The sequence below is a fragment of the Monopterus albus genome, unplaced genomic scaffold (genome assembly GCF_001952655.1).
Source record: "Monopterus albus unplaced genomic scaffold, M_albus_1.0 scaffold118.1, whole genome shotgun sequence".
In the NCBI taxonomy this organism is placed as follows: domain Eukaryota; kingdom Metazoa; phylum Chordata; class Actinopteri; order Synbranchiformes; family Synbranchidae; genus Monopterus; species Monopterus albus.
Genome location: NW_018127998.1, coordinates 70809 through 94759, shown reverse-complemented (window position 1 = coordinate 94759; position 23951 = coordinate 70809). Strand labels below are relative to the sequence as shown.

General features: G+C 39.9%; 4 protein-coding genes across 7 annotated transcripts in view; all 4 read left to right on the top strand.

The window, feature by feature from the left end:
- LOC109966759 (serine/threonine-protein phosphatase 4 regulatory subunit 2-A-like) overlaps positions 1-1698 on the top strand; it is a 6016-nt gene extending 4318 nt beyond the window's left edge. For both annotated transcript variants that reach the window (XM_020611873.1, XM_020611872.1), the window contains exon 9: positions 484-1698. In XM_020611873.1, coding sequence (XP_020467529.1) covers positions 484-782 — 299 coding nt within the window. In that variant the 3' untranslated portion in view covers positions 783-1698. The remainder of the gene's footprint in view (positions 1-483) is intronic.
- A 2114-nt stretch (positions 1699-3812) lies between these two features.
- guca1b (guanylate cyclase activator 1B) lies at positions 3813-6067 on the top strand. Its single transcript, XM_020611878.1, has 4 exons — positions 3813-4016; positions 4335-4484; positions 4623-4737; positions 5178-6067. Exons 1-4 carry the CDS (start codon positions 3813-3815, stop codon positions 5300-5302), a joined length of 594 nt encoding a protein of 197 aa, XP_020467534.1. The 3' UTR covers positions 5303-6067.
- Positions 6068-7778: 1711 nt separating this feature from the next.
- oard1 (O-acyl-ADP-ribose deacylase 1) lies at positions 7779-10798 on the top strand. 2 transcript variants are annotated; one of them, XM_020611796.1, is made up of 5 exons: positions 7779-7980; positions 8289-8454; positions 9217-9275; positions 9603-9715; positions 10506-10798. In XM_020611796.1, the coding sequence occupies exons 2-5, from the start codon at positions 8388-8390 to the stop codon at positions 10651-10653; spliced, it is 387 nt and encodes a 128-aa protein (XP_020467452.1). In that variant the 5' UTR covers positions 7779-7980; positions 8289-8387; the 3' UTR covers positions 10654-10798. The 2 variants fall into 2 exon arrangements, with proteins under 2 accessions (XP_020467452.1, XP_020467451.1); XM_020611795.1 differs by having other exon boundaries at positions 7779-8134.
- A 1124-nt stretch (positions 10799-11922) lies between these two features.
- LOC109966767 (synaptotagmin-2-like) overlaps positions 11923-23951 on the top strand; it is a 58912-nt gene continuing 46883 nt past the window's right edge. Inside the window, exons 1-2 of one of the 2 annotated variants that reach the window (XM_020611891.1) lie at positions 11923-12225; positions 12327-12392. The gene's annotated coding sequence lies outside the window, so the exon portion shown is untranslated. The remainder of the gene's footprint in view (positions 12226-12326; positions 12393-23951) is intronic. The other variant, XM_020611889.1, reaches the window with a different exon arrangement.

Sequence of the window (23951 nt, the reverse complement as noted above, 5' to 3'; positions counted from 1 at the left end):
AGAGTGTTAACATTCTTACATAATTACATTCTTAAATAATTATCTTCTACACCACACAAGTAACATACTAAAGAATTAATACAAGGTGTTAACATTCATACACCACACCCACAATGTTCCATCTAATTAATCATTAAGCCTGTTCTTGCATATATCTTGATTGACACATACCTTTATATTTATGTTTAAACTCGTCAATTCTATTACTATTTTTTATGTCCGCACTTAAATTATTCCATAGTTTTACCCCACTTATGGAAATACAAAATCTTTTTTTGGTTGTACGTATAGCATGAATTTTTTTATTTTAACTGACCCCTTAAGTTTATCTTTAACTCTTTATTTACTTCATACACATCCCACTGTACTAACATGATTAAATACGATCACACTTTCAGCTTCTAATGCCTCTAAATAAAGAAAGACTTGAATTGATCAGTTAACAACTGTACTTTCAACTCAGTTGTCCACTTTGCTCCCCAGAGCCTAGCAGCACACAGACAGAAACTTGTGAAAGGGAAGGAGACCCAGTTGAGACGGGGCATGTCCAAAGTCTGAATGATGATGGCACTGTGGAGCAACCTGAGCAGCCCGCTCTGTCCGAGAAAAGTACAAGCTTTGAGCAGGACAGTACAGAGAGCAGCAACAGTGATGGAGAGGGCCTACCCAGCCACAAGCAGGTCCCCTCTTCTTCTACTCATTCACCTGACTTGTCAACAGAGGGCAATGCTGACAGTTCAAACAGCACAGAGATTGCACTAGAGCCCGGGGAACAGGACTAACTGGAAGCCAAGCCTGCCAACTGACTTTTTTTTTTTTTTAACACTGTATGATACCACACCAGGGGTATATATGTAGCACTGTGGACCTTTAGACTTCAGGATCAGGAGAGATGTGGACTTTGAGATTCCTCATAAAAGGATCTTTTTGTCCTCTTCAATTTCAGCTACTCAAAGGCACACATCACCTGGTCTTCAGACTGGAAGGAAAGGATTTAATTAAGATTATGGAGATTCCACTTTTTTACACTGTTGATTAAAAGTTTTTCTAATCTTTTTTCCTGATTTTTATATCTAAGCATTATAATTTCACCTTGAGAACTGGTGTATACATTAATTTCATTATTCATTCATCATTTAGCATGTCTTTCCAAAAGATACATTTGGCAGTTTCAGTTTTGTTTTTCCCTGAGCATAGTTGTTTTGACTATCTCTGGTGAATGTGTCTCTCCAGATGAATGAGACCACCTGGCATTAAGAATGCGAACAACACATCTCAGATTTCTGCTTTTTTCTGTGAAGCACATACATAAAATATCTTGCACTTCTTAGCTTTGGCTGTTTGAAGGTTGTGGAAATGTCAAAAGTTTTGCTGTGTCACTGTATAAAGTCAATATTAATGCACACAATATTGTAGTCCCCGGTTGGTTAGAATATAGTTTTGGCTTAAGGATAGCCATTTTTGCATCAGTTCTGTCAACAGAAATACAAGGTACTTTCACACTTTCTGTATGTTATACCTTAGTCATACAACTGTCTCTTTTGATAGCTTGATTTTTACAGTATGTATCTGAACATCTGTTTTTGTAGACTTGTAATACATGTCCACTGCCTTCGTAAAAACTGCTAATCGCTGGAAATTGAATGCTTGAACTTGTATCATAGTATTCGTGGAAAGCAATAAATGCTAAAATTTAAAGTGCAGCAAGGTCAGTTAATTTTAAGGGAATTGTTCTTTTGAATTGTAATCATGTTTCATACCCACAGAACGATATCAGGTCTATGAAGTGTGGGAATCACCTTTTAGTCATGTTTGCCATGTTGCTTTAGGAATAGCAATGTTGGCAGGTTCATATGTCTGCGGCAAATTTCAAAATAGAGTGAAATATCTCTGGAATGTCATATATTTGTAGTCTACAACAATTTTCTTTGGCTACATAGGTGTATTCCACCCTGTGATTCATAAGTCCTTGTTCAACACAAACTTAATGATAGTTTGACCTTAAAGCAACAATAACCAATATTTTACACTCACAATGTATCAGATGACAGTGTGAAAACTAATCTCATGTGAAAGGAGTCACATGTACAAAGAATTGTCACCTTAGTGTTCTAACATACTGACCTTCATGTTAAGGTACTAACATTAGCAAAACATGCTATATTATTAGCCATATAGTATTTGATAGAAGCAAGCTAACATGTTGGACCTTCCCCACACAGTGTTGTTTTTGAAAGTTTTATTTTACTGAGCCAGAACAGTAGAGAAAGTAAAAGTGAAATATAGAAATCCTAGGATTAAAAGATGCCAGTCATCGGTACACAAATGTTAAGTCTTGTTTCTACACATCCCGGGTACAGGACTTAGGCATAAATCATTTTGAGGACAACACCCAGTAACTCCTCAGACAGTCTTGACACTCCTAAGCTAAGATTATCACTGTCTCTGTTGTCAGCAGATATTATGGGCCAGGCTAAGCTTTCATCTGTAAACAATGTCTAAGGTGCCACAAACAGCGACACTGTTATTCTATTGAAACCATGTAGTTATTTCTAAAGTTCCACTCACAGTTCCACTGCCTGTTAATTGAACAACAGCAAAAGCTTAGAGAATGTTTCCTCCCATTTATCAACGACATTATACCCTCTCAGTGCCTAAGGTGTCATTTAATGTGCATCATTAGTGGATTTAGCAAAAAATACCATTTATTATAGGCTTCAGTGAGACTGAAGCGGCTATGTAAACATTAATCAGGTTTTCCATAAATAACCTGACACCTGAAGGTCAGAGATAATTACATACTTAGCCTGTGTGAATCATCAGACTGGTCGGGAACTTCTAATACCAGGAAAGATTAGTTCAAGAAGTACAACAGCAATTTAGCATTCCACTTCTATAAAACATATATATTTAAAAATAACGGTCAAAACTAAAGCAGTAGAGGCTAACATATCCTGGTTTTTACTAGCAATTTTAGTGGGTCACAAACTGCCTCCTTTGGAAATGTACACCCTTGAATTGGACTACATGAAAATACTTAGTTTAGTTCACCAGGTAACAGGTTAATTATGTGGTAGCCTTAGTCATGTGTAATCTGGGTCAAAAAAAAAGCTTGATAATAGCATGCTTGTTTGATATACTATCAGTTCCTGTCTTAAAAAAAGTTCACTTGAAAACTGTTTTGAAAAGGTTTGTGTTCCCTTTCTGCTTTATAATTATTTAATGGATACTTCTGTTTACATATCATATGAAATATCTTAATCCTTATTTTACCTTTGCATATTAACACATGTAGTGAAAGCCATTCCAAGCAAAAGATGCATTCATACAGTATAATAGCTATATTGTTAATTAAAAGCCCACTATATCATATAGGCACATGAAACCTATTATACAGGAGTGTTTTCTCAAACAGACATACAGTAGACATACTATTCTTTGTTTAGGACAGGCCAAAGCAGGGGCACAAAGAAATCCTTTCATGATTTGTCTGCAAACTAATTGATTTTGACAAAGAGTCCAAGTCTAATCCCTCATCATGTGATTCATAACAGTGTCTCACCCTCACTTTCAGAGGAGATTAATCACAATAGAGAGCCTAATAACAATTCAACTTGTGTGGACTTTCTGGCCATTTTAATTATTCAGGTTTTTGCTGATTTGCACAGTTATTTGCAGCATTAGGCTCAGTAACTGACTTATACATTTTGTAATATAGAGGGAAGCTTAAACAGAATTAATCGGGTCAAACAGTTTAATGTAATGTAAGAATTCATTTCCATTTTGAGGCTGTTGGAGAAATTATTTCCACAATGGGTCAGCGCCTGAGCGACAATAATGACTCAGACAAGGAAATTGATGTGGCAGAGCTGCAGGAATGGTACAAAAAGTTTGTTGTGGAATGTCCAAGTGGAACTCTCTTCATGCACGAGTTCAAGAAATTTTTTGGCGTTACTAATAACAAGGAGGCTTCCGATTACATTGAAAACATGTTTCGAGCCTTTGACAAGAATGGCGTAAGTACAAAGTTCTGTTGTGGAAATACAAGGTGTTGCACGTCATCATTTGTGTCATTTTAGTACTGACACCACACTCACCACAGTAAAAGTTAAAATGTGACGAGTATGTATAACAGTTGCAATTTTGCCCATTATTGAGCACACTTTTTTCAGAGCTTGCCTTCTATGAAAATAAACAGTCTTATCTGAATAACAAACAAAGAAAGCTATTTGCAAATGCTTGACAAAGAAAGAAAATAATGGTTAGTTACAGCCCTACACTGTAGGGCTGCATGAAAGTGTCCCTTTATAACATTATTTGTCTTTACTTCCAAGGACAACACAATTGATTTTCTGGAGTATGTTGCAGCCTTGAATTTAGTCCTGAGGGGCAAATTGGAACATAAGCTTAAATGGACATTCAAAATGTATGATAAAGACGGAAGTGGATGCATTGACAAAACAGAGCTTCTTGAAATTGTGGAGGTAATATTTACTATTTTACAATAACTATCTTTAAAGCTTTACAAACATTTTAAAGAATATTTCAAGACCAATCTGTGGGCTTTAATCAATTGTAGTCAGCTTAAGATTCATTGTAATATCCTTTCCTGTCACTCTCAGTCAATTTATCGAATGAAGAAAGCTTGCCACGGAGAGCTGGATGAAGAATGCAATCTGCTCACCCCAGACCAAGTGGTTGACCGGATATTTGAGTTGGTTGATGAAAATGGAGATGGTGAGTGTTTAGAAGTGTTTTCTGACAGCTTAAAATGCTTCATTATGGATGATTTAGAAGGGTAGTGTCAGGCTGCTGTAATAGCTTCATGGGATGTTAATGTCAATTGTTGCTTTTGTATAGTGAAAGAGAAGCTGGGTATCAGCTGTATAATGATCATCTTCCTATCAAAATGATGACTTCAGTAATGGAGAAAAAGTGAAATAAGCCTGTTTATACTGCTTATTTTGCATTGTTTGGACTGTTTGTTGCTTGTTAATACTGCTCATTTTGTTATATTCACAGCCTTATGTTGGTTTACTGTTTACTTGCCCCTTGCCTGGGGATATGTACATGCACACTGAGAGCCAGTGTACCAGAGTTAAATTCCTTGTGTGCCCGACACACCTGGCCAATAAAGCTGATTCTGATTCTGAGAATAAATGTCCCTCATAAATTAGGGGAGCTCTCGTTGGATGAGTTTATTGATGGAGCCCGGAAGGACAAGTGGGTGATGAAGATGCTGCAAATGGACGTCGACCCTGGGAACTGGATCAACGAGCGGAGACGCAGTGCTGACTTCTGAGCTAGTTTGTCACATATCCTCATGTGTGTTCAGTCATTCTGTGATTTTGTATCTGTTGCAGATTATACGTATATAAAACATCACTAGCCTCAGTAGTTATGACTGTATTTACAGCTGCCTATGGTATATCTGTCTGTTGTTTATTTTGGAACTGCTGCAGTAATAAGCCACTTACTGTATTTTCTTTTTGGTTTCATCTCAGGTCTTTGTGGGCATGTATAGACTAAGATTTGGTTCAGTTTTGCTGCACCTCCCAGGGCATTTTCTACCTCTAGCCTATATATTGCTAGTGCACTGAGTTTGATGACCTCATGTTGATTCCCATCATAGCACAACCCAGCATTAACCTTTCTTTCTAGCTTTTCTTTTTAACTGGTGGGTGGCAACCAACATTAAGATGCATTACCACCGCCTGCATAAAGAATGAACCACTGACTCCTCTGACTGACAGTGCTCACAGTCTGAAGTTTGTGTATTAGATGGAACATTTTATTTAATCCTGTGTCCCAGTCTCAACCTAGTTATTATGCTTCCCTTTCAAGTGTTTCCTCCTACTGATCTTATGGTTCTTACTTCCTTCTGAACTGTGTAAAGATTACCCAGATTTTCCCTCATCCTAGTTAAACTGCTGATAATGAAACTCCGTTTGCCTCTGCTTTACTATATCAATATTTCCATGTTTCCCCGTTTGAGTGCCTCCTTAGCTAGTGTATCTGCCATTTCATTCCCTGTAATTCCCCTATGAGGAGGAACCCACATGAATGTAAATTATATCGACATCATTTGAAGTCTAAAGAATGTTTCATATATTTCCTGTATTCCTTCCTCTTTACTCTGGGATGAAAAGGACTGCAGTGAGAGCAATGCTGAACCTGAGTCTGAGCACAAAATGACTTTGTCTGTTCTTATCTGCTCTATCCACTGTAAAGCTGTAGCAATTGTTAGCAACTCAGCTGTATACACTGCAAGGTGATCTGATGTACTTCTTTTAATAGCAACTCTTAAGCTAGAACTGTAAATGAAAAGCCTGTTCTACCTGTATTTGGCTCTCTAGTTCAATTTGTGTAAATGCCAACATAGTTATTACCACACAAAGTTACTGCACTAGTCAAGACATTTTAATTAAGTTCCCATCTTCCTTTTTATGGTTATAGTTTTTATTAAGAGTGCCCATTCTATTGTATATTCTGTGTTGCATATTTTCTATCGGTATTTAACCCTTCAATCTAAAAATTAATAATTAAAATAATAGAGGCCATTACAATAAATAATTTGACAATAACACCATCAGGACATTAGCCTAAGGGTTTTATATCTGAAAATAATTTCATGTATAGGGTTCATCCTAAAACATAAAATGCAACTGCAGGTTTGGATCTGAGCACGGTAAAATTTATTGAATAACTTAAAAACAGAGACTTAATCAAAGACAAATCAAGGTAATTTGGTTATCGTCAGGTGTTTCTTCTTCTCTTCTCCACAGTGATGTGACACTAAGCTTTGAAGCTTGTGTGGAGGAGAGTAGAACAATATGACTGTTTCAGATTGAGATTCATTGACTGTGCTCCAAAACCCAGCTAGCACAGTGTCAGTTTGTGCTGGGTGGGTGTGGTTTCCATTACATTCAAATTTGGCACAAAATGTTACATGCTGCTTGTGCCAGCCTGAAGCCATGGCAAATTGCAGCACATCAACAAAACAACATATGGAGTCCAAAAGAACTGTGAATAACAGCTTGGTTTTTGTCAGAAAATGTGGGCACCATATCCTCCCAGTAGCCCACAACTTTCGATTATGAATTTGGAAGCTCTGCAGATAAGGCATCTGAATCATGGTGAGCGTGAAAATTCAGCCCTTGATTGTGTAAAAGAAAAGTGAGTGAAGCAACATCCCACAGGTTTCTATGTACCACTAAGTATAAAGCAGCACCACCCTCAACAAAATGGATTTACTGCTTATTTCTGATTAATTCTACTACTTCCTTCACAGAACCTTGCAGTGTGGCGCCCCCAAGCAAGATAATTTGCATTACTTTCCCTTTTGCAAGCTCAAGGCCCCAGAGTGCGACAGAAATAGTAAATGAGGAGGCTAAATGATAAGCAAATGGAAAAGCTAAAACAAAAAGGGAAAGCAGTGGGAAAATGGAACTGCAAATGGAATTATCCTTTTAATTAGGTCTATCATACCAAAACCTGAATTGTCAATCCAGATTATGAATTAAATTATTTACTTCTCTTCTAACAGTGCATTTTCAAATTGATTTTGAAATTCCACAGTTTCATGGGGATCATCAATGTTTTTTTATTGAAGTAATTATTATTTCGTTTATAAATTCATTTCTTATAATTCATTTTTAATTGTCCGTTAAAATATAAATAAATAAAATCATTTAATTTTAGTTTTTACTGTCAAATTTGCTATAAATTCATGAAATCCCCTATTAGTATTTCCACGGCAGCTGTGGTCCTTATAATGGGTTGAGCCTTGTTTTGGGAAAGCCTCGTGTCGCTGTTACTATTTGTTCTCGCGAGAGGACAGGAACGTTCCATGGCTGCTTCCTATCCTTGAAACGGACTAGCATATTGAGTTACCAAATAACATATTGAAGGTCCCTTTATGCAGAATTAAAGCTGCAGGTAGCTGCTTGTAAGTTATACGAGCCGCTTTAGTGTCGAACGGTAAGCTGATTTACAAACTTTTTTGCGGAAGTTGAATGCCGATAATCGTGTTGTTTTAGTTCACGACTCTACAGACCGAATAAACAGGATGTCCAATTCAATGTTGTCAATGTCGTGTAAACCTAAGAAACCAGTCAGCGGTAAAACGCATCAGGTACAACCTACACTTATGGGAAAATGTTTTTGTTTTGGGTTTTACGTGAGCTAAAAGTGGGTTCCTGCCATAGTTCCGGTTCTCAGACACCAGTGTTTGTTGTTTTGTTATTATGGTTCCTCCTCATGGTCTAACGGCGCCCCCTCCTGGTTAGCCTACAGGAGATAGCTGGAGTCTGAACTATGTTACTGGGGACCTGTTCTCCTGCCCCGGTGACGAGGCTCTGGCCCACTGCATCAGTGAGGACTGCCGCATGGGGGCAGGCATAGCACTGGCATTCAGGAAGAGGTTCGGACGGGTCCCAGAGCTAAAAGAGCAGAGTGAGTAAGCCCTTTTATTAAAGATTCATCGGGAGAGGGATGTCTTTATTTTTTATTCCCAGGCAATCCTTTTGTTCACAGAGAAACTGGTTTTGTCTATCAAAAGCTATTAACATACTATTCCAACTTTTCTCCCCAGTGTAGCTTTGCAGCTGGAAAAGTCTTCTTATTGTACATGATCTGACGATATCACATGCAACACTGTGCAAAAGCTTTTGGCACTTTAGATATTATGTTATTGTCCATCACACTGCACCATTAGAAAGACATCTGATCCATCCCAAATTAATTCTGCTGTATGACTGTGAGCCACAATGCACACAGCCAGAGTCACAAAGAACTTTAGTGACAGGAATAACAAGGGGTTGTACTACAGATGGCGTGGCCCCCATAGAGCCCAGATCCCAGCATCACTGAGTCAAACTGGGATTACATGAACAGGTAGAAGACAGTGATATCCTATTCATGGCATTATTTTGAAAACATTATCTCTTTTTGCCTATGCAAAATTTTTCTGCATATGTTTGGTATGAAATGATGCAGGATTTTTATGTTGACATATTTGGTCTGTTTGGAAACTTTAGGATTTTCAGTAGAACTTCAGATAAATATCTGTGGGTTAGACCAGAGTTTTTCATGCACAGTGTAAATTTGTAATGGGTTGTTCAGCTTCAGGTTTAAGGGGCTTTAAAAACCATTATGTTTGGGTTTGTATTGTCTTATTCTGATGAAGGTATAATATTTTTTTTTCTTTCCAAACAGAAAAGCAGACGGGGCAGTGTGCTGTACTGAAAATAGGCGGACGTTATGTCTACTATCTGGTAAAGATGTAACATATTTAAAATTGTTTCAAGGTCAAAGTGTTTATTTGTCATATGCACAGTTAGGAAACATGTTTCCCTGTACAATGAAATTCTTACTTTGCCGTCCACATGAATGCCACAAAATACAAATGAAATATAAAGTAGATGAATAAGTAACACAAGATCTAAGGCACTTTAAGCAGCAAATGCAGAGATAAAAATGTATAAGAATATAATAAGAGAATGTATGCTGCATGGGAGCAGCATGTGCAGTAGTCCACAGTCAGTGTGCAATTTTGCATGTGCAAACAGAATGTAAACAATACTAATAATTTTTATTTGCAGGTCACAAAGAAAAAGGCCAGCCATAAACCCAAATACGACAACCTGAAAATGAGCCTGGAGGACATGAGGTCACACTGCTTAGAGAACGGAGTCACAAGAATATCAATACCTCGGTTTGTGTCACTTTTCATTAAGACCAGCTTTTGTGTCAGTTCTGTTAGGGCCGTGACACACCAAACTGACAGTCCGTCATCAGCCACCGTTGGGCCGGTGTCTGTCGGCGCTCGTCTTCCTGGCGTGTCCTGCACCGTTGGCACTAATCGGACCCCGTCGCTGGCTTTTCAGCTGATTTGACATGTTGAAGCGACGTTGGCCCGTTGTGCCTCGTGGTGAGAGAGACAACTCTGATTGGCTTTTCAGCTTAGTGAATCACTAGACGAGAAGAAAAAGGTTCAGGAAAGCCCCTTCAGCCTGTCACTATAGTATCCATGATTTTACCCGTTCAGTTCAGTTTCTCTTTGTTTTTGGCTTCCATGACCACCTTTCTTCTTCCACAGCCAAGGGCAGTGAATGGCAGTGCCATTTGCAACCTCTTATCAGACATATTCTCGATTAGAAGCAGCTCGGTTGAATGAAAGCTGCTTTCTTTACACTTGTATTTCCACAGTTTACAGTAGGTCCTCATCTTTTCCATTTCTGAATGGTGAATACAGATACCGCCACCTGCTGGTAGGGGGAGTTATTTCTGTTACACAGGCACAGAAGGTTTGCACTAGTTGGCTGTTGGCTATAGTTTGGTGTGTCCAAGTGCCACTTTTTCAACCCGACTGGCCCAGACAAAGTCGACGTGAGGTGACGCAGCAGCCGCTAGTTCTTTCACGTCGGCTTGATGTGTCTCTGCCCTTATTGCTGCTATTAAACAGTTTCACTTTATCTCTCTCTCTCTCTCTCTCTCTCTGACAGTATTGGTTGTGGCCTGGATCGACTGCAGTGGAAAGAAGTGTCGAATATACTGGACGAGGTCTTCAAAGACGCATGCATCTCCATCACAGTGTACAGCTGTCCTGAGAGAACAGAGACCACAGTGATGAAGGAAAATATGCGCAAATAGTTGATGTAAATTTTCTGTAATATTCCTGCAGTCTGTGGTCATGATCATGAGTTTTCAGTCATGGAAAATAAATGGAAATAAATGTTCTTTTTTGCATAGCAAAGTCAAGCGAACCATCTTGAGCTTAATAAAATTTATAATTGTGATAATAGTGTACTTTATATTAACATAATTCTACAGATCTGTTATTGTGCCATATATCTCTCCTACAGTTGAAAGTTTTCAGCTATTTGATGAGATGAGGACTGCTTCCAAAACATCATGTGGTATTTTACAGCAGGATGCTGAGCCTAAAAAATTAGCCCTTCTGTTTATTTGCCTATGCATCCACCAGGCAATTATGTTGTTGACTGAGCAAATCGTGTGTTTTCATTTCTCTCTGTGCATCATATAACTTCTAGAGTCTAGACGGTTGAGGTATTGTATGATCCATTATTGATTTGCTTGGGTATTGTACCTTAATGCAGCCAGGGCACAATGGACATGCCAGATGTGAGTCAAAGGCGGCCGGGAAATCTGACACCACAAAGTCAATGCATGAACCAGTTTTTTTCCAGGATGGGAAAAGCTTTTAACACATTATGATACTGAAGTGGAAAGCAGAGAGCCAACACTACACAATCTCCACATAAAGCATTTAAAAAAAATTACTAGGAAAACATAGCCTAACAAAAGTGGGCTACTTTTAGCAAACTGACAACATACAGTGATTATCTTAAACCTCAGCAGCGATGAAATGGTCTGAACAGACTCAGTGGTTTGCCACCTGTGACCCTCCCACTCATCTTTGGGGCATCTTCAATAATTCATGAAGGAAAGGCATTAACTGCTGTGTGTGTACTGCGGCTGCCTGCCCATTTCTTCTACATAGATCCAAGCTAGCTGGAAGACTGTACTTCGGCATCGCTGCAAACAACCCCACCTCTCCTCCTCCCTTCCCATCCCCCTTCTCGCCTGGCAATTAGACTCCACACTGCAGCAGAGCCACCTAGCTGTGTTGCACCGAGAACAGGGAACACTACTTTCCTCTGACCCACTGTCACACCTCAACACGATGCGGCTGGTGGACCGTGCATCCAAATCTACACCCACCCCACCTAATAGTCCCCCCTTTTGTTCCCATGGAGCGTCTACTTGTCCCACTGCAGTGCACTGAATTGCCTCGCCCTTCATTCCATTTTTTTTCTTTGCTTGATGCATATGAAATTGCAGAGCTCAGCATTCTTCTCCACAGGCACTTAGGGGAGATGAGAAGAGAGAGAGAGAGAGAGAGAGAGAGATGAGCAGGGCGGGAGGGTTTCTGGTGCAACACATAACTGGCCTCCTTCCAATTAAAGAGGAGCGCTTATGTTATTGAGGAGCAGCTTAGCCAATCAGGCGGCAGTGCAGGCAGAGACAGGAGGAAAAAAGCTGAAGAGCTAGTGGGCAAGAGGAAGGGGAACAAAAACTGCAGTGTGTGTAGTTTTTAACCCTCCTGTGAGCAGATCTTTATCACTTTGGGGACTCCGGCTGTATTTGAATGGGTGTCTGTGTATGTACATGTGGCAGATCTTACAGGAGGACAGAGTAAAGGTGTGTGTAGATGGGCTGTGTTGCACCCCTGATTTGTTCATTCTGAAACTGGAAATAAGACAAAGTAAAGGGAGACTGATTATTTTCTCTTTATCTCAAAGTGTTTTGGAGCCTGTGGAGAAAGGGAAGCGCTCGGTGTCTGGGAGAGAGAGCAACCTGCACCAAAGGTAAGCAGCTGCTGTCCTACTACAGGCATGGTGGGTTTTCACACTTCTGAAGTTGTTCTTGTGGTCTTTGTCAGTGTATATTACAGATTATTTGTCCTCTTTTTGTTTTTTACACATAATTGCATTTAAATATGTACATGGTCCTATGCTTACATTATAAATACCTAACAGAAGAGCAGAGGGGGAGGCAGAGTAAAGAGTCAGGGAGGGGGAAGGTTATTGCGGGACTCCCTGATGCTTCTTGGCAAGTTTCTGTGCACACGGTTCTCTAGTGCTGCAGTATCCCATTACATCCCTGAGCAGAGCTGCCTCAGCATCCAACCAGTACCACGAACCTGTTTTATAAAACATTTGTCCCTGTTTTAACTTGTTAATTATCCCTGCTTGGGATCAGAGTAAAGTTTTGTTCTAAATTCTAAATTCAGCGTACTCTGATAAGCTCAGAGTAACAAAGAGACTACTGCAGCCCATTCTGGTTTTGTCGTGCATGCTCCCACTGTGTATTCTGCACATCACTGGGGTTGCTTAGATAACAGATTGAATTGGCTCCGATAGCGTTTGCGCTTGGTGGTGAGTTTTTGTTTTGTTTATCCGGCGTCCTGGGACTTCAGTCTGAGTCTGCAGCAGAAGTAGGCTCTCTGATTGATGAACTAGGCTTACTGAGTACACTCTAAAAAGAAATGGAAATAGTATTGTTATGTCTGTGTAACTTCACTGGGGGATTGTGCGCTGAAAATATGGTCCATCATAATTATAAAATGATCTTAAATAACAAAGGAAAGTGAAGCTTTGTTTACAGTCAAGGTCAGGTGGTTCATACTAACACAGCTTTCACTGTGCATTCATTATCAGCTTTCTTTATGTACATTCACAGTTTGTTAGTGTTTCTTACTGTGTGTGTGTGTGTGTGTGTGTTATATTGTAATCTGACCTTTATCATTTGTGAATGAAGATTTGATGCTGCCCAGCAGTGGGCACTGTGTGTTTTCCCAGTTGAAAATGTCTGTGAACACTGGCCTGCTGCGGAATGGGAGGAAATGATGGATGGACTTGTTTTGTGTGGGCATGTTGAAAAGCAGCATTACAGGGTGAAGAGTACAGTATGTGCTGGTGAGTTTATATTAGAAGTAAGGTTCATACCTTTCAGCCCTTCTGAACCGAGTAACCTTTTTTCAATAATGTTTTAATTATTCAAGACTGAATTATATTTGGGTATGAAGAGATGGCTAGGAAGGAAATGTAACCCGTTTCAGCACCATGGACAGAGCACGGAGCAATGTGCCTTCTTCTAATTGTTAAAGCAAAATTGTGGCAAACAGTTTGACAAAGCTAATTCTTCTATGTCCAGTCATCTGATTTAATAAAATGCCCTGCTATACACATTAATACACTGATGCTGTAGCTGTAGAGCGAAGAAAACACTTTTCATTATTCATGCGCCTCTGCTTTTCTAGAACACTGTCCATCTTAAAGAGAACTATGTTTCTGCAGATGCTGAAACAACTAGGACCTGTTTCAGTTTAAAAACCTGCAGTCCTTGCCTACCTGTGTCATGACTGTATGCTCCAGGTGGGTGTGCCAGCACTGTGGTTTAGTTCTCTCTTCCTTGTTCTAGACAACACATCAAACTGTGGGATGAAATACACTTCAGCTGCAAAATCATTCATGTTTGATGTCCGCTTATAGCACAGCTATTTGTGTGGTAACACAAAATCAAAAGGCTCTTGTTATTACAAGAGCAGAAATCTTACATCATGTCAGCTAAGAGTGGCTAGTAACTAATTTCATATGGGCTAAAAGACAATGGTGTTGTGTTAAATCAGTGAAAAGAACATGTATAACATGTAATGACTGCAGCCCATACAGCTGTGACACCTGCTGTGACACAAAGCTTTGTTTCATGTCATGGTTGAGAGCGACTAGAAAAGTGTCTCTGCAGGATGCAGCCAGCATACTGAGAAACTCATTCAGATAGCAATCATTAGGAACCTCAGCCCTTTAATGGGAAACAGAAATGAGACCTCTCACTGCTCCCAAGGATTAGCCACTATCCCTCTTTAAAATGGAAGAAGAGTGCAAGTGCAAGACCACTTCTCATTAGAGAGAATGGCTGGTTCCAACGGACAGAACCGTGTCCTGTGATTTACCTCAACTTAAGTCTAATTCAGTGTTTTAACAGCTGCTTCTGTAACAACATAAACTGTTCTGGCTGCTTATAACAATTTACTTCTGTATGTTGGGATAGAGATGGTTGGTAACCAAGTTTTCTTTCAATGTTTATTTTCGTGTAGTCAGTTCCTGTGTGCATAGAAGTCATGTACTGTAACTCTTTCTAAGAATTGTGGAGTTTTTGGTGTAAGTGAGCAGCTGCCGGGCTTGTCATTGCTCATCCTCCGCGTATGACACCCCGTGTCCCAGGCTGTGCGACATAGGCGTTTAGTGTGCCACTGTAAATGATGGTGTAGGCAACATAGCGGAGCGGCAACGGCTGTCACTACAGTTAGCAACAATCCCAAAACACTCCGTGCCAGGATGAGGAGAGGTGCCATGAAAATTCCAAACTGGCAGAAACAGAGTCACCTTTATTATTTAGGTTGTAGAGATGAAAATAGAGAATACCTGAATGATTTCTTGATAAGTGAAGTGTTGAAGGGCATTGTGTGTGTGTGTGTGTGTGATCTCCATATTTAGAAAGAGGGTAATTTATCATACTCTCCAGGAAAAGTTTGACCAGCATATATACAGTATGTATATGCATGTATTTGTATTTCTACATGTGCATGCAAGTGACAGAGGGCAGTATAGTTTAAATGAAGAATGTAAGAGCGCAGGACATATGGATTACACTAAGTGTGAAAAATCTGTGAAAAATGGGCATGAAAAGGGCAAAGGCAATGAGAAGAACGTGAAGAGACGAAGGCAAGGCAGATGATACAAGTATGGGCGAGAGATACAGAGAGAGAGAGAGATTGAAAGACTGTCAGAGGCACAGCAAGAATGGAAGAGAGTGGGTGTGCATAGCAGAGCTACAAGCACTGCAGTACATTGCGGTGCCCAGCCCCCGCTGTGTTCTCTGCTCACCATCCGCTCCATGCACTGAAAAGACCCCTGCAGAAGCAGCAGAGGGTTGCCTGCTGAGGAAAAGCAACCTTACAAAGAGCTTTTGACCAGCCGTTGTGTGTTCTGTATGTCTGACGGTGCACAGATTTTAGAAGGAGTGATGGATGGCAACACAGTGCTCATGACAAAACAGCCGACCTGCGCTTGCCAGCACACTGTCATGTAGCGAGAGGGAGTAGTCAATTCACACTCCCCCTAGATTATGTAAGCGTATAACACGTTAACTTTTCCCGACACCAGCTGAACGATCCCACCTTCCCCAGCCATGTTTTCCTTATTAGGAGCATCTGCCTTGCTGTTTGCTTTTGTTCTGGAGGTAGCATCATTTGCAAACATAGACACTTTATTTAAGTTATTGAAATAGTAACAATAGCGAGGCAAGCAACATGAACCTTTACATAGCTGGTGGCTGCACACGCAAGGTTTGACATTTTGTTAATGATGTTTTGTGTGGCGAATAAGCAATAATGATCCCATGAATAACAGCAAAAACCTCCATGTGAAAGAAGGAAAAAGCACCATTTACTGAATCAGTATGTGCATGAATGACTCACATGGGGTAAAGTCACACTTAAGTTTTGTTAAATGAATTATACAACGTTTGACTGGGTCAGCCACACAAGCATCACTCTCTCTCTCTCTCTTTCACATACAAACACACATACAAACATGTGCATGCAGATATAAAATGAATCTCAATAACTTGAAGCTCTAGCAAACAAAAGAGAAGCTTGTTTGTGCTTCCATAAACAGTTATTACGTTTCTGTCCCACTGCCTGCCTGGGAGGTGTCTGGCTGAAGCAGGAGAGCTTCTCCTCTCTCCTTCTCTGATTTCACTCTGCCAGTGTAACTGATTCAGATTGTGTAGCGTGGACTCTCCCTGCTTTCAGGTTTCACTGTGTTTTTCAAAAGGACTTGAGTCAATTACAACTTGACAGACAGGTTTTTGAGTTAAGTGTGCTTGTCTTGGTACATCACACAATTTGATTCTTAATTGTACCGAAATGAAAACCAGGCTTTGAAAAAGAAAATTTGTGCTGAAAGTGAATCACACTGCAACTAAATATAACAGTCCAACTTGTAATTATCACACAGGTATTGATTCACATCAAATGCATCAGATGTTTCAAAATATTGTTTATAATATTGCTGGAAAAAGAATATGATAAATAGCATTTTTTCTGCAGAGCATCAGGTGCATTAGATTCAAAGCAGTGATTTAGAAATAAATATGCTTTGTTAACCTTTGTTTCACGTGTGTGAACGTTTAACCTTGCAGTATCTCTACTATTTAAAATGTCTAACGCTTAGAGGAAATGCTGTCTTTGACTATGGGCAGTTGAGGATGTAGTCATGACGGAAAATGTGTGTGTGACAGAGAGACTGGGAAAAGCGGTATAGTGTTGTAGTGTGGGTGAGCTGCAGTAGGGTTTCGGAGTGCTGCATTGAGCTGCATAATTAATGTTAAGAGGGTGGAGCTAAAGGTGGAGATAACTTGCTATAAAGAATAAGCTGCTGCAATACTGCTATAAATAGAGCCAGAGCTTTTGTTTTAATGTGGAATCAGTCTTTGGGAGGCAGGCTGAGCACATATCAGCATGGAAGTGATATTTTGATGAAAAACCAGGGAGGCACTGTCAGTTGTTTGGTATAGCTCTGTGTCCCTGTCCCATCTGCTCCCTCAGCCCTCAAAACCAATCACTCCACTGAGTTGCGGACCACAGACAAACGCCTCAGTGCCGGCTCCATGGCTCTGTTACTCATCCAATTTGTAGCCAAACACCTTCCCATATGACACAGCTGGTGTAACACTCATCTGCTCTGTCTAAATTGGACTGAGGAAGGAGGAGTGGCTTTAACCTGCAGGATCGGGTTATATTTAGTCATCTTGTTGTCTATGGTAAGATTGTGTCTCCTGCACACATTTGTACGAGAGACCTGCTGCTTTTAGTCTGTTTTCATAAACTGTGTCTACTCTTCTCTTTTAGAGTTTTAATTTTAAACACAGCTTCCTTGCATTTGAGATATGTGCCTGCTCAGCCATCTACTGAGCTTGCACATACAATCAATCTGCATGTTTTCCTTAGGTGTGCACATGCACACCAAGGATACAGTTAGGGTCTGTGCAGCTCACTCATAGAAGTGGAGAAAGGCTTATGGCTTCTATTGAATACATGAATGCATTCAGGCTTTGGTTTGCATGAGCCTGTTAGTCTTGAGTGCTGTCAGAGCTCGGGAACCTGTTTAGCCTTGGCCAGTGAGCACATTTATTATCACGCTGCTCTGCTTGCAGTCCTGTCACCTAACCTCATTGTCACTGACATCTATGCCCAGCCTTTACTGCTTTGCAGTCGAGCTTTATATGCCTGTGAAATAAAACCACAACGCATTTTTAGTGTTCTCTGTTTGTTGTCTATTGTTGTATTAAATGTGTGCTCTGTTTCGTTATTAGTTTTTTTACACAAAGCTGTGCTGCACTTTTACATGTGTTTGTCAAAAGCAGCTGTGGGATCTGTCCTTGTCAAAGGGCTGAGGGATCGCACAGAAGCATTTGAAATCCACCCTGTGTTGGCTCCGAGCCTCTCCACACACAGGAAGCTGGTAATGATGGCAGTTTCATTTCAATGCCCCAAGAACCACACAATCACACTTAAATTACATCCTGGATATTATCAAGTGCAAGTTGAAGCTGATAAAATTGAACCTTGAAGGTGCAAGGAGCATCATAAAGGTGCTTGGAGTGTCTAAATAATGATGGTGGACTTTGTTTGTCTACCAACAGTTATCTTAGAAACATGCCTTCAGGGTCCCAGTGTGTTTATAATATAGTTCAAAGGTTTTGTATGTATTTTCTTCTGTTTTTCTTCCTCGCCTGCTCTAAAAGGCATCTGGCAGTTTTTATTCAGTGTAGAGAAACAAAATGGAGCCTCATTAAATATATTTTCCCCCCCTGAAATCTAAGAAATAAAGAGGCATTTTCTGCTTTCTTTCTCTCTCCATTCCCAACAGATTTTGCAGTGAGTTGCCATTTCTTAGTGTTGACAAGTGAGAATCTGCCCATTTGACATTCAGAATGCTTCGAGTAGTGCAAACATCCACAGAAACCTTGGAGAAAAAAAAGATTTTTCTTCTTTAAAGGTGTGAGATTTTGTGACATTTAGTATTGAAGTTATAGAATGCAACAGCCCTGGCAGCCATTTCACAGAGATTACCATAAATGTAGGATAAATTGTGCACTCGGAAAACAAGTTTGGCTGACTTCACCAGGCAAAAGCTAAGGGCAGCTCACCTGACTTCAGCAGGTTATCCAACACTGGCCATGTTCTAGCTTAATTATCAAACAGGTTAACTTTACTTGTTAGTCAGCATTCTGGAAACATTTGTTTCTGATTAAAGATTTCCATCTGGTAAAGGCCACACCGATGTTCATCATCCTGTGCTATGACCAATCCTGTTTTTTCATTTCTTTGCATCTTTGAAGACGGGGATTCACTTTGTTTTCCATTTTCTTCTGTTAAAATTTAAATATGATCCTCCATTTCTTTAAATCACAGTTGTTAAACTCATAACAATGCTTCCTTTTGTTTCTAACATTCATCTTCCAAGAGTCTCCAAATCCAAACTGCTACTTCAATGTGAAAATGTGAAATTCATGCACTAAGCCAGTGTGTGGTTGGTCTGTTTTGGGCTACTGAAAAAACATGGTGATTACACATTAATGAAAACATAGGTGTGCATATTATAGCCTATTTCTCCTAATAAAACCTTCTAAATCTTACACACTGCACTTTTAAACCAAATTCCAGCTTGGAAATTGTGAAATTATATTGAGTGTGTGTTATACTGTGAAATTCCTTGAAATTAGTTTAAACTACAAGCAGCTTTTGAGAGGACCTTTGTAAATGTGTTATTCCATGCAGCCTGCAAGATTCTGTCATCTGTGCCTTTTTTGTTTGTTTATAAATCTGAGGCATAGCAGAACTTTTCATTAGAGTTACACTATGCAGTGTAGTGTTAGCCACTATGTAGGCGAAGGACACAGCGTACAGAACAAAACCAAAATAAAAGCCTGTTAGGAGTCCTACCATATTCCATGTAGTAAGACAGAGGTATCAGAGAATCAAAAGTAAAAGAAAAAACACATTTTACTAATGACATGATGAAGTATGTTTTAAGAAGCATGGCTGCATTTAAATGAACATTTTACTTGTTGGACAGCATGCTGTAGTGTTTGTCACTCTGACACATAACACGCTCTGTTATACTGTACAGAACAAGAAAGTAAATAATGATAATTTAGTTTTCAACACTATGAAAAATCATTGACCCAATACCAACAAACTTTGTTGGAGCTCAGTGTGACACTGCAGTTTTTTCTTTTCTTTTATTGTGACTTAAATGAATGACTGCTGTGTGAGTGGCAGGGCGCTTAGGGTGCTTTGTAAAGCTAAAGGCGCTCCACTGAGTGTCAACCATCCTCTTCAGTCATTCTTTACCCAGGTCATTGTACTGCTGCCATTCCCAGAATAAAAGATTTCTGGTCTTCATTTGTAAACCTGTTTTGAGTCTGACTGCAATGTCAAGAAATGTCAGTAAGAAGCAGAAACAAAGCTCTACCAATCTAACTTCTTATGGCTTTTAAAAGGGGGAAAGCTGTGTGTTTCAGACACACTGGATAAATCTTACAGATTCGATCTTTCCCAAAGAGATTATTGACTTGACAGCAAATTGCTTGGCATCTCCAGGTGCGTGATGGAGAGCTGCAGAATCTATTTCCTCCCATGACAAGGCTGGTAATAGTTGGGCCTTGCAAGAGGGACATGACATTCATTGTTCTCTAGTGATCAAAATGGTTGTTCCTGTCCTTTTGTCCACTTCTAAAAACCCTCTCACAGCAGTGTTATTTGGAGAGCTGTCTGTAAATACATGCAATCTTCATTCTCATTTGGAGAGTTTCCCTCAAACATTACTCAAAGCTTCATGGCCCAGTGCACATCGTCTCCCAGGCTTTTTTTTTTTTTTGGCTAAATAAAATAAGAATGTGTTGTGAATTGTAGGATGTTTGTGCTAGTCGCCAAGAGCAGTGGCTGCATAATATGTTACAGCTCAGGAGGAAAACATCAAGATGCCACTGTAGTAGCCTTGTATCCTGCTCTCTGTTGGATGGTACTGTGCACTAATTCGAAGCATTAGTGAATGATGACTGATGGAGAGGCTAATTTTCTCTGCATGGTGTTAGTGAGGCAACAACATTCTGTTGTTTTGGTCTGTGCATTGCTTTACCTGCTATTACTGCATTTCTTCCTTGCTGTCTACTGTTAGACTTTACTGACGTAATGACTAATGAAATTCAGTGAGCAGTCTGCCAAACAGGAAGTACAATCCTCTGTGTCACTCAAGAATTCTTTGTCCATCTTCATCTCTAAAAGGTCATAGCAGTTTTCACCCTTATTCTCTGCTGTCACTGGTCTTCAAGATCTTTCTTTCCTTTTCTCATTTTAGGCCTGACCTCCTCTTTGTGCCTGCAGTTACAAGTAGTGGTCTGTCATACTTGGCTCTTTAGCCAGTTGACACACAAACGGGGCTAAACAGCTTCAGCCAGCACATGAACATGACCATGTTAGCAACAGTGACTATGTCAAATGCAGGTTTACTGTATTCTGAACCCACAAACTCCTGACCAACTGTCACTGTTCACTCATATCATAAAGCCAAATTTGTGAACCCTGTTTTAAATGATCAAATCAAATCACATTTTGTATCTCATCTTGTTGGAGACAGAAACTAAAGAACAGTGCCATTGAGAAATCAGTTTCCCACTCTAGCTAATTGAAATCCACCAAAGTAAACTACACCAATCTGCAATGCCTGGTTTACAAAATGATTCCTAATGTGTTGTGTCAGTCATCTTAAGAGCCATGTTTTTATAGTTTATAAAATGATAGGCAGCATATTGTCTGTATTTGATTTTCCTTATGGAGCTCTGGAAGTGATGTACATCATTTGTATTGCCTGCTGTTATGTAAACCAGACTATTGAGAGTCTTTCAAGGCAGTGCAGGGTACTGTTTATCTAACATTTAAATGCATAAAAGACACTGTGAAAGCCAGTTCGATATTTGTTTTTTTTCTCTCTGTCTGAATTTCATACAAAACTGTCCTTGACACAGTGGGAAATAATTCAGTTAACTCAGAGGTGGCCAATCCCGGTCCTCAAGGGCAGCTGCCCTGCTTGTTTTCCAATCTCTGCCCTACCTGCTGCTGATTACCTGGATCAGGTATGCTCATCCAGTCAGAAGCTGGAAGATACCGGTTCACTGTATTTCATCACTCTATTTTCATCTAAGATGGCATCTTCCTGTTTGATTGACTGAACACACCTGATGTGGTCTGAACTGTTCTACCTTAAGAAATATTTGGGTGATGCAGAGTCAAAGCTGTCGCCTAGTACTGCATGATCATGGTTGAGCTTCAGCTTGGCCTTACAACCACAATTAAGACCAGTGCACTGACATATTGCTATGAAGTCTCATTCCACCAAAGTGTACAAGAAAATATCATGGTGAGCCCTGATTGCACAAAGAAGAGCTCGTTTGTTTGGCACTGTATAAGACTGAAGAAAAAAAACAAAAAAAATAAATTTTATGGTCACATTAAAGCTCCAGGAGTCATGGTATTAAGACTGATGACTCCTGGGGGTACCATCAGAAGCTCTGCATACTGGTAGCTCCATGGTTTTTAAAAACATTAAGAGGTAAGATTAACATATCAGTCTATGATGGCTATATGGAAATACAAACAAACATACATTGTGGCTGAAAATCCATCTTAAACAGATGACAAAGCAGCAGAAACCTAATGTTAAAGATTATCTTTAGTAACAAGATCTTTCTACTTAAGGCAAAATTACCAGGAGAAGTTAACATTCAAGAAATTAGTTTCATGATGCATGTTTGTTTCTCACAACCAGATTTTTTTTTTTGAAGGACTTTGGCGATTTCATATACCAGGTCAATGTTACACGTGGCCAAAGAAGCATAATGACAGCTTGCAGCAGCCTAAACTTAGATGTTTATTACAGTAAACCCAGCTTAATGTATTACTGCTACGACTTAACCAGAAGATGTAACATTTAAGTTAGTGCAGCTTGAGTTATACAGTATATTGAATGTAATGTTTGTTCTTTTAAAAGCAAAATTAACCTGCTGGTTTTTTTAAGGGAGTTTGGTCACTTATCAGAAAAAGACACAAGCTTATAAAGCGAAACAACGTGCGCTGTATGTGGCGCTGAAGAGAAGAACCCTGAACAACTTCTGACTCCAGAATCTGAAACACCATCCATCCATCAATAAGAGTCTGCAGAAATTCTGCACAGGTGACAGCTGTGGCTAGAAGAGTAATTCTACGTGGTGTCAACCTGTACTCTTGACCATATATTTTAATTCATTTGCATAGCACCATATCACAACAAGTCTCAGCACTCTACATAGTAAGGTCTGGATCTTATCAATATAGAGAAAACCCCAACAAACCCCCCTGAGCAAGCACTTGGCGACAGTGGAGAGGAAAAACTCCCTTTACTTTTACAGGACAAAACCTTTATAGGAAGAAACCTCTGACAGACCCCGACTCAAGGTGGGCGGCCTTCTGCCTCGACCGGTTAGGGTGAGTGGAGAGTTTTCATAGTCATCACTCCTGTCATTCTTATCATGGAAAATAAGGCAAATACACTCAAAGTGAGTGTCTCAGAGCTTATTTCATCATATTTCATCATCTGAGTTGTCTGTCTCTGTCAGGCTTCCTCCCTCCCAAAACACACTCCCGGTCAGTATCGCAGCTACCGTGCAGAAGTCTGACAACAATCCCATCTATGTATGAACCTGCTAAACGTATCCCTACATCAGCGATAATACTTTACAGGGGTAGGATACATTCCTCTGCTGGGAGGCCTCCCATGTCTGGAAAATCTAAGCATATGAAACGCATAACTTTCCCTCCCCATTCTAGTTTAAGCGCGAGTCTCCCCTTAAAACTTGGCAGAGTGAGACAACTCAGATATTTAATTCTAAAGTAAAATAAAGTTATTAAAATTCGAGCAGTGATGATTTAGAAAACAGCACAACTACACTTAAGACAGGTTTACAACATGTCACAGCACAATTTCATGTGTATGTAAAATCAGTCTAACCTGTCCCAGTTCTTCCACCATTTAATGCTGGAAAAATGACCTAGCTTTGTGCAACTCTGCAGTAAAGTTCCAAATTCAAACAAAGTCTTCAAATAGAGCCAAGGAACTCTGGCAACTTAAAGACAACTATCCATCCATCCATCCATTTTCCTCCGCTTATCCGGAACCGGGTCGTGGGGGCAGCAGTTTAAGCAAAGATGTCCAGACTTCCCTCTCTCCAGACACTTCCTCCAGCTCCTCCAGGGGAATGCC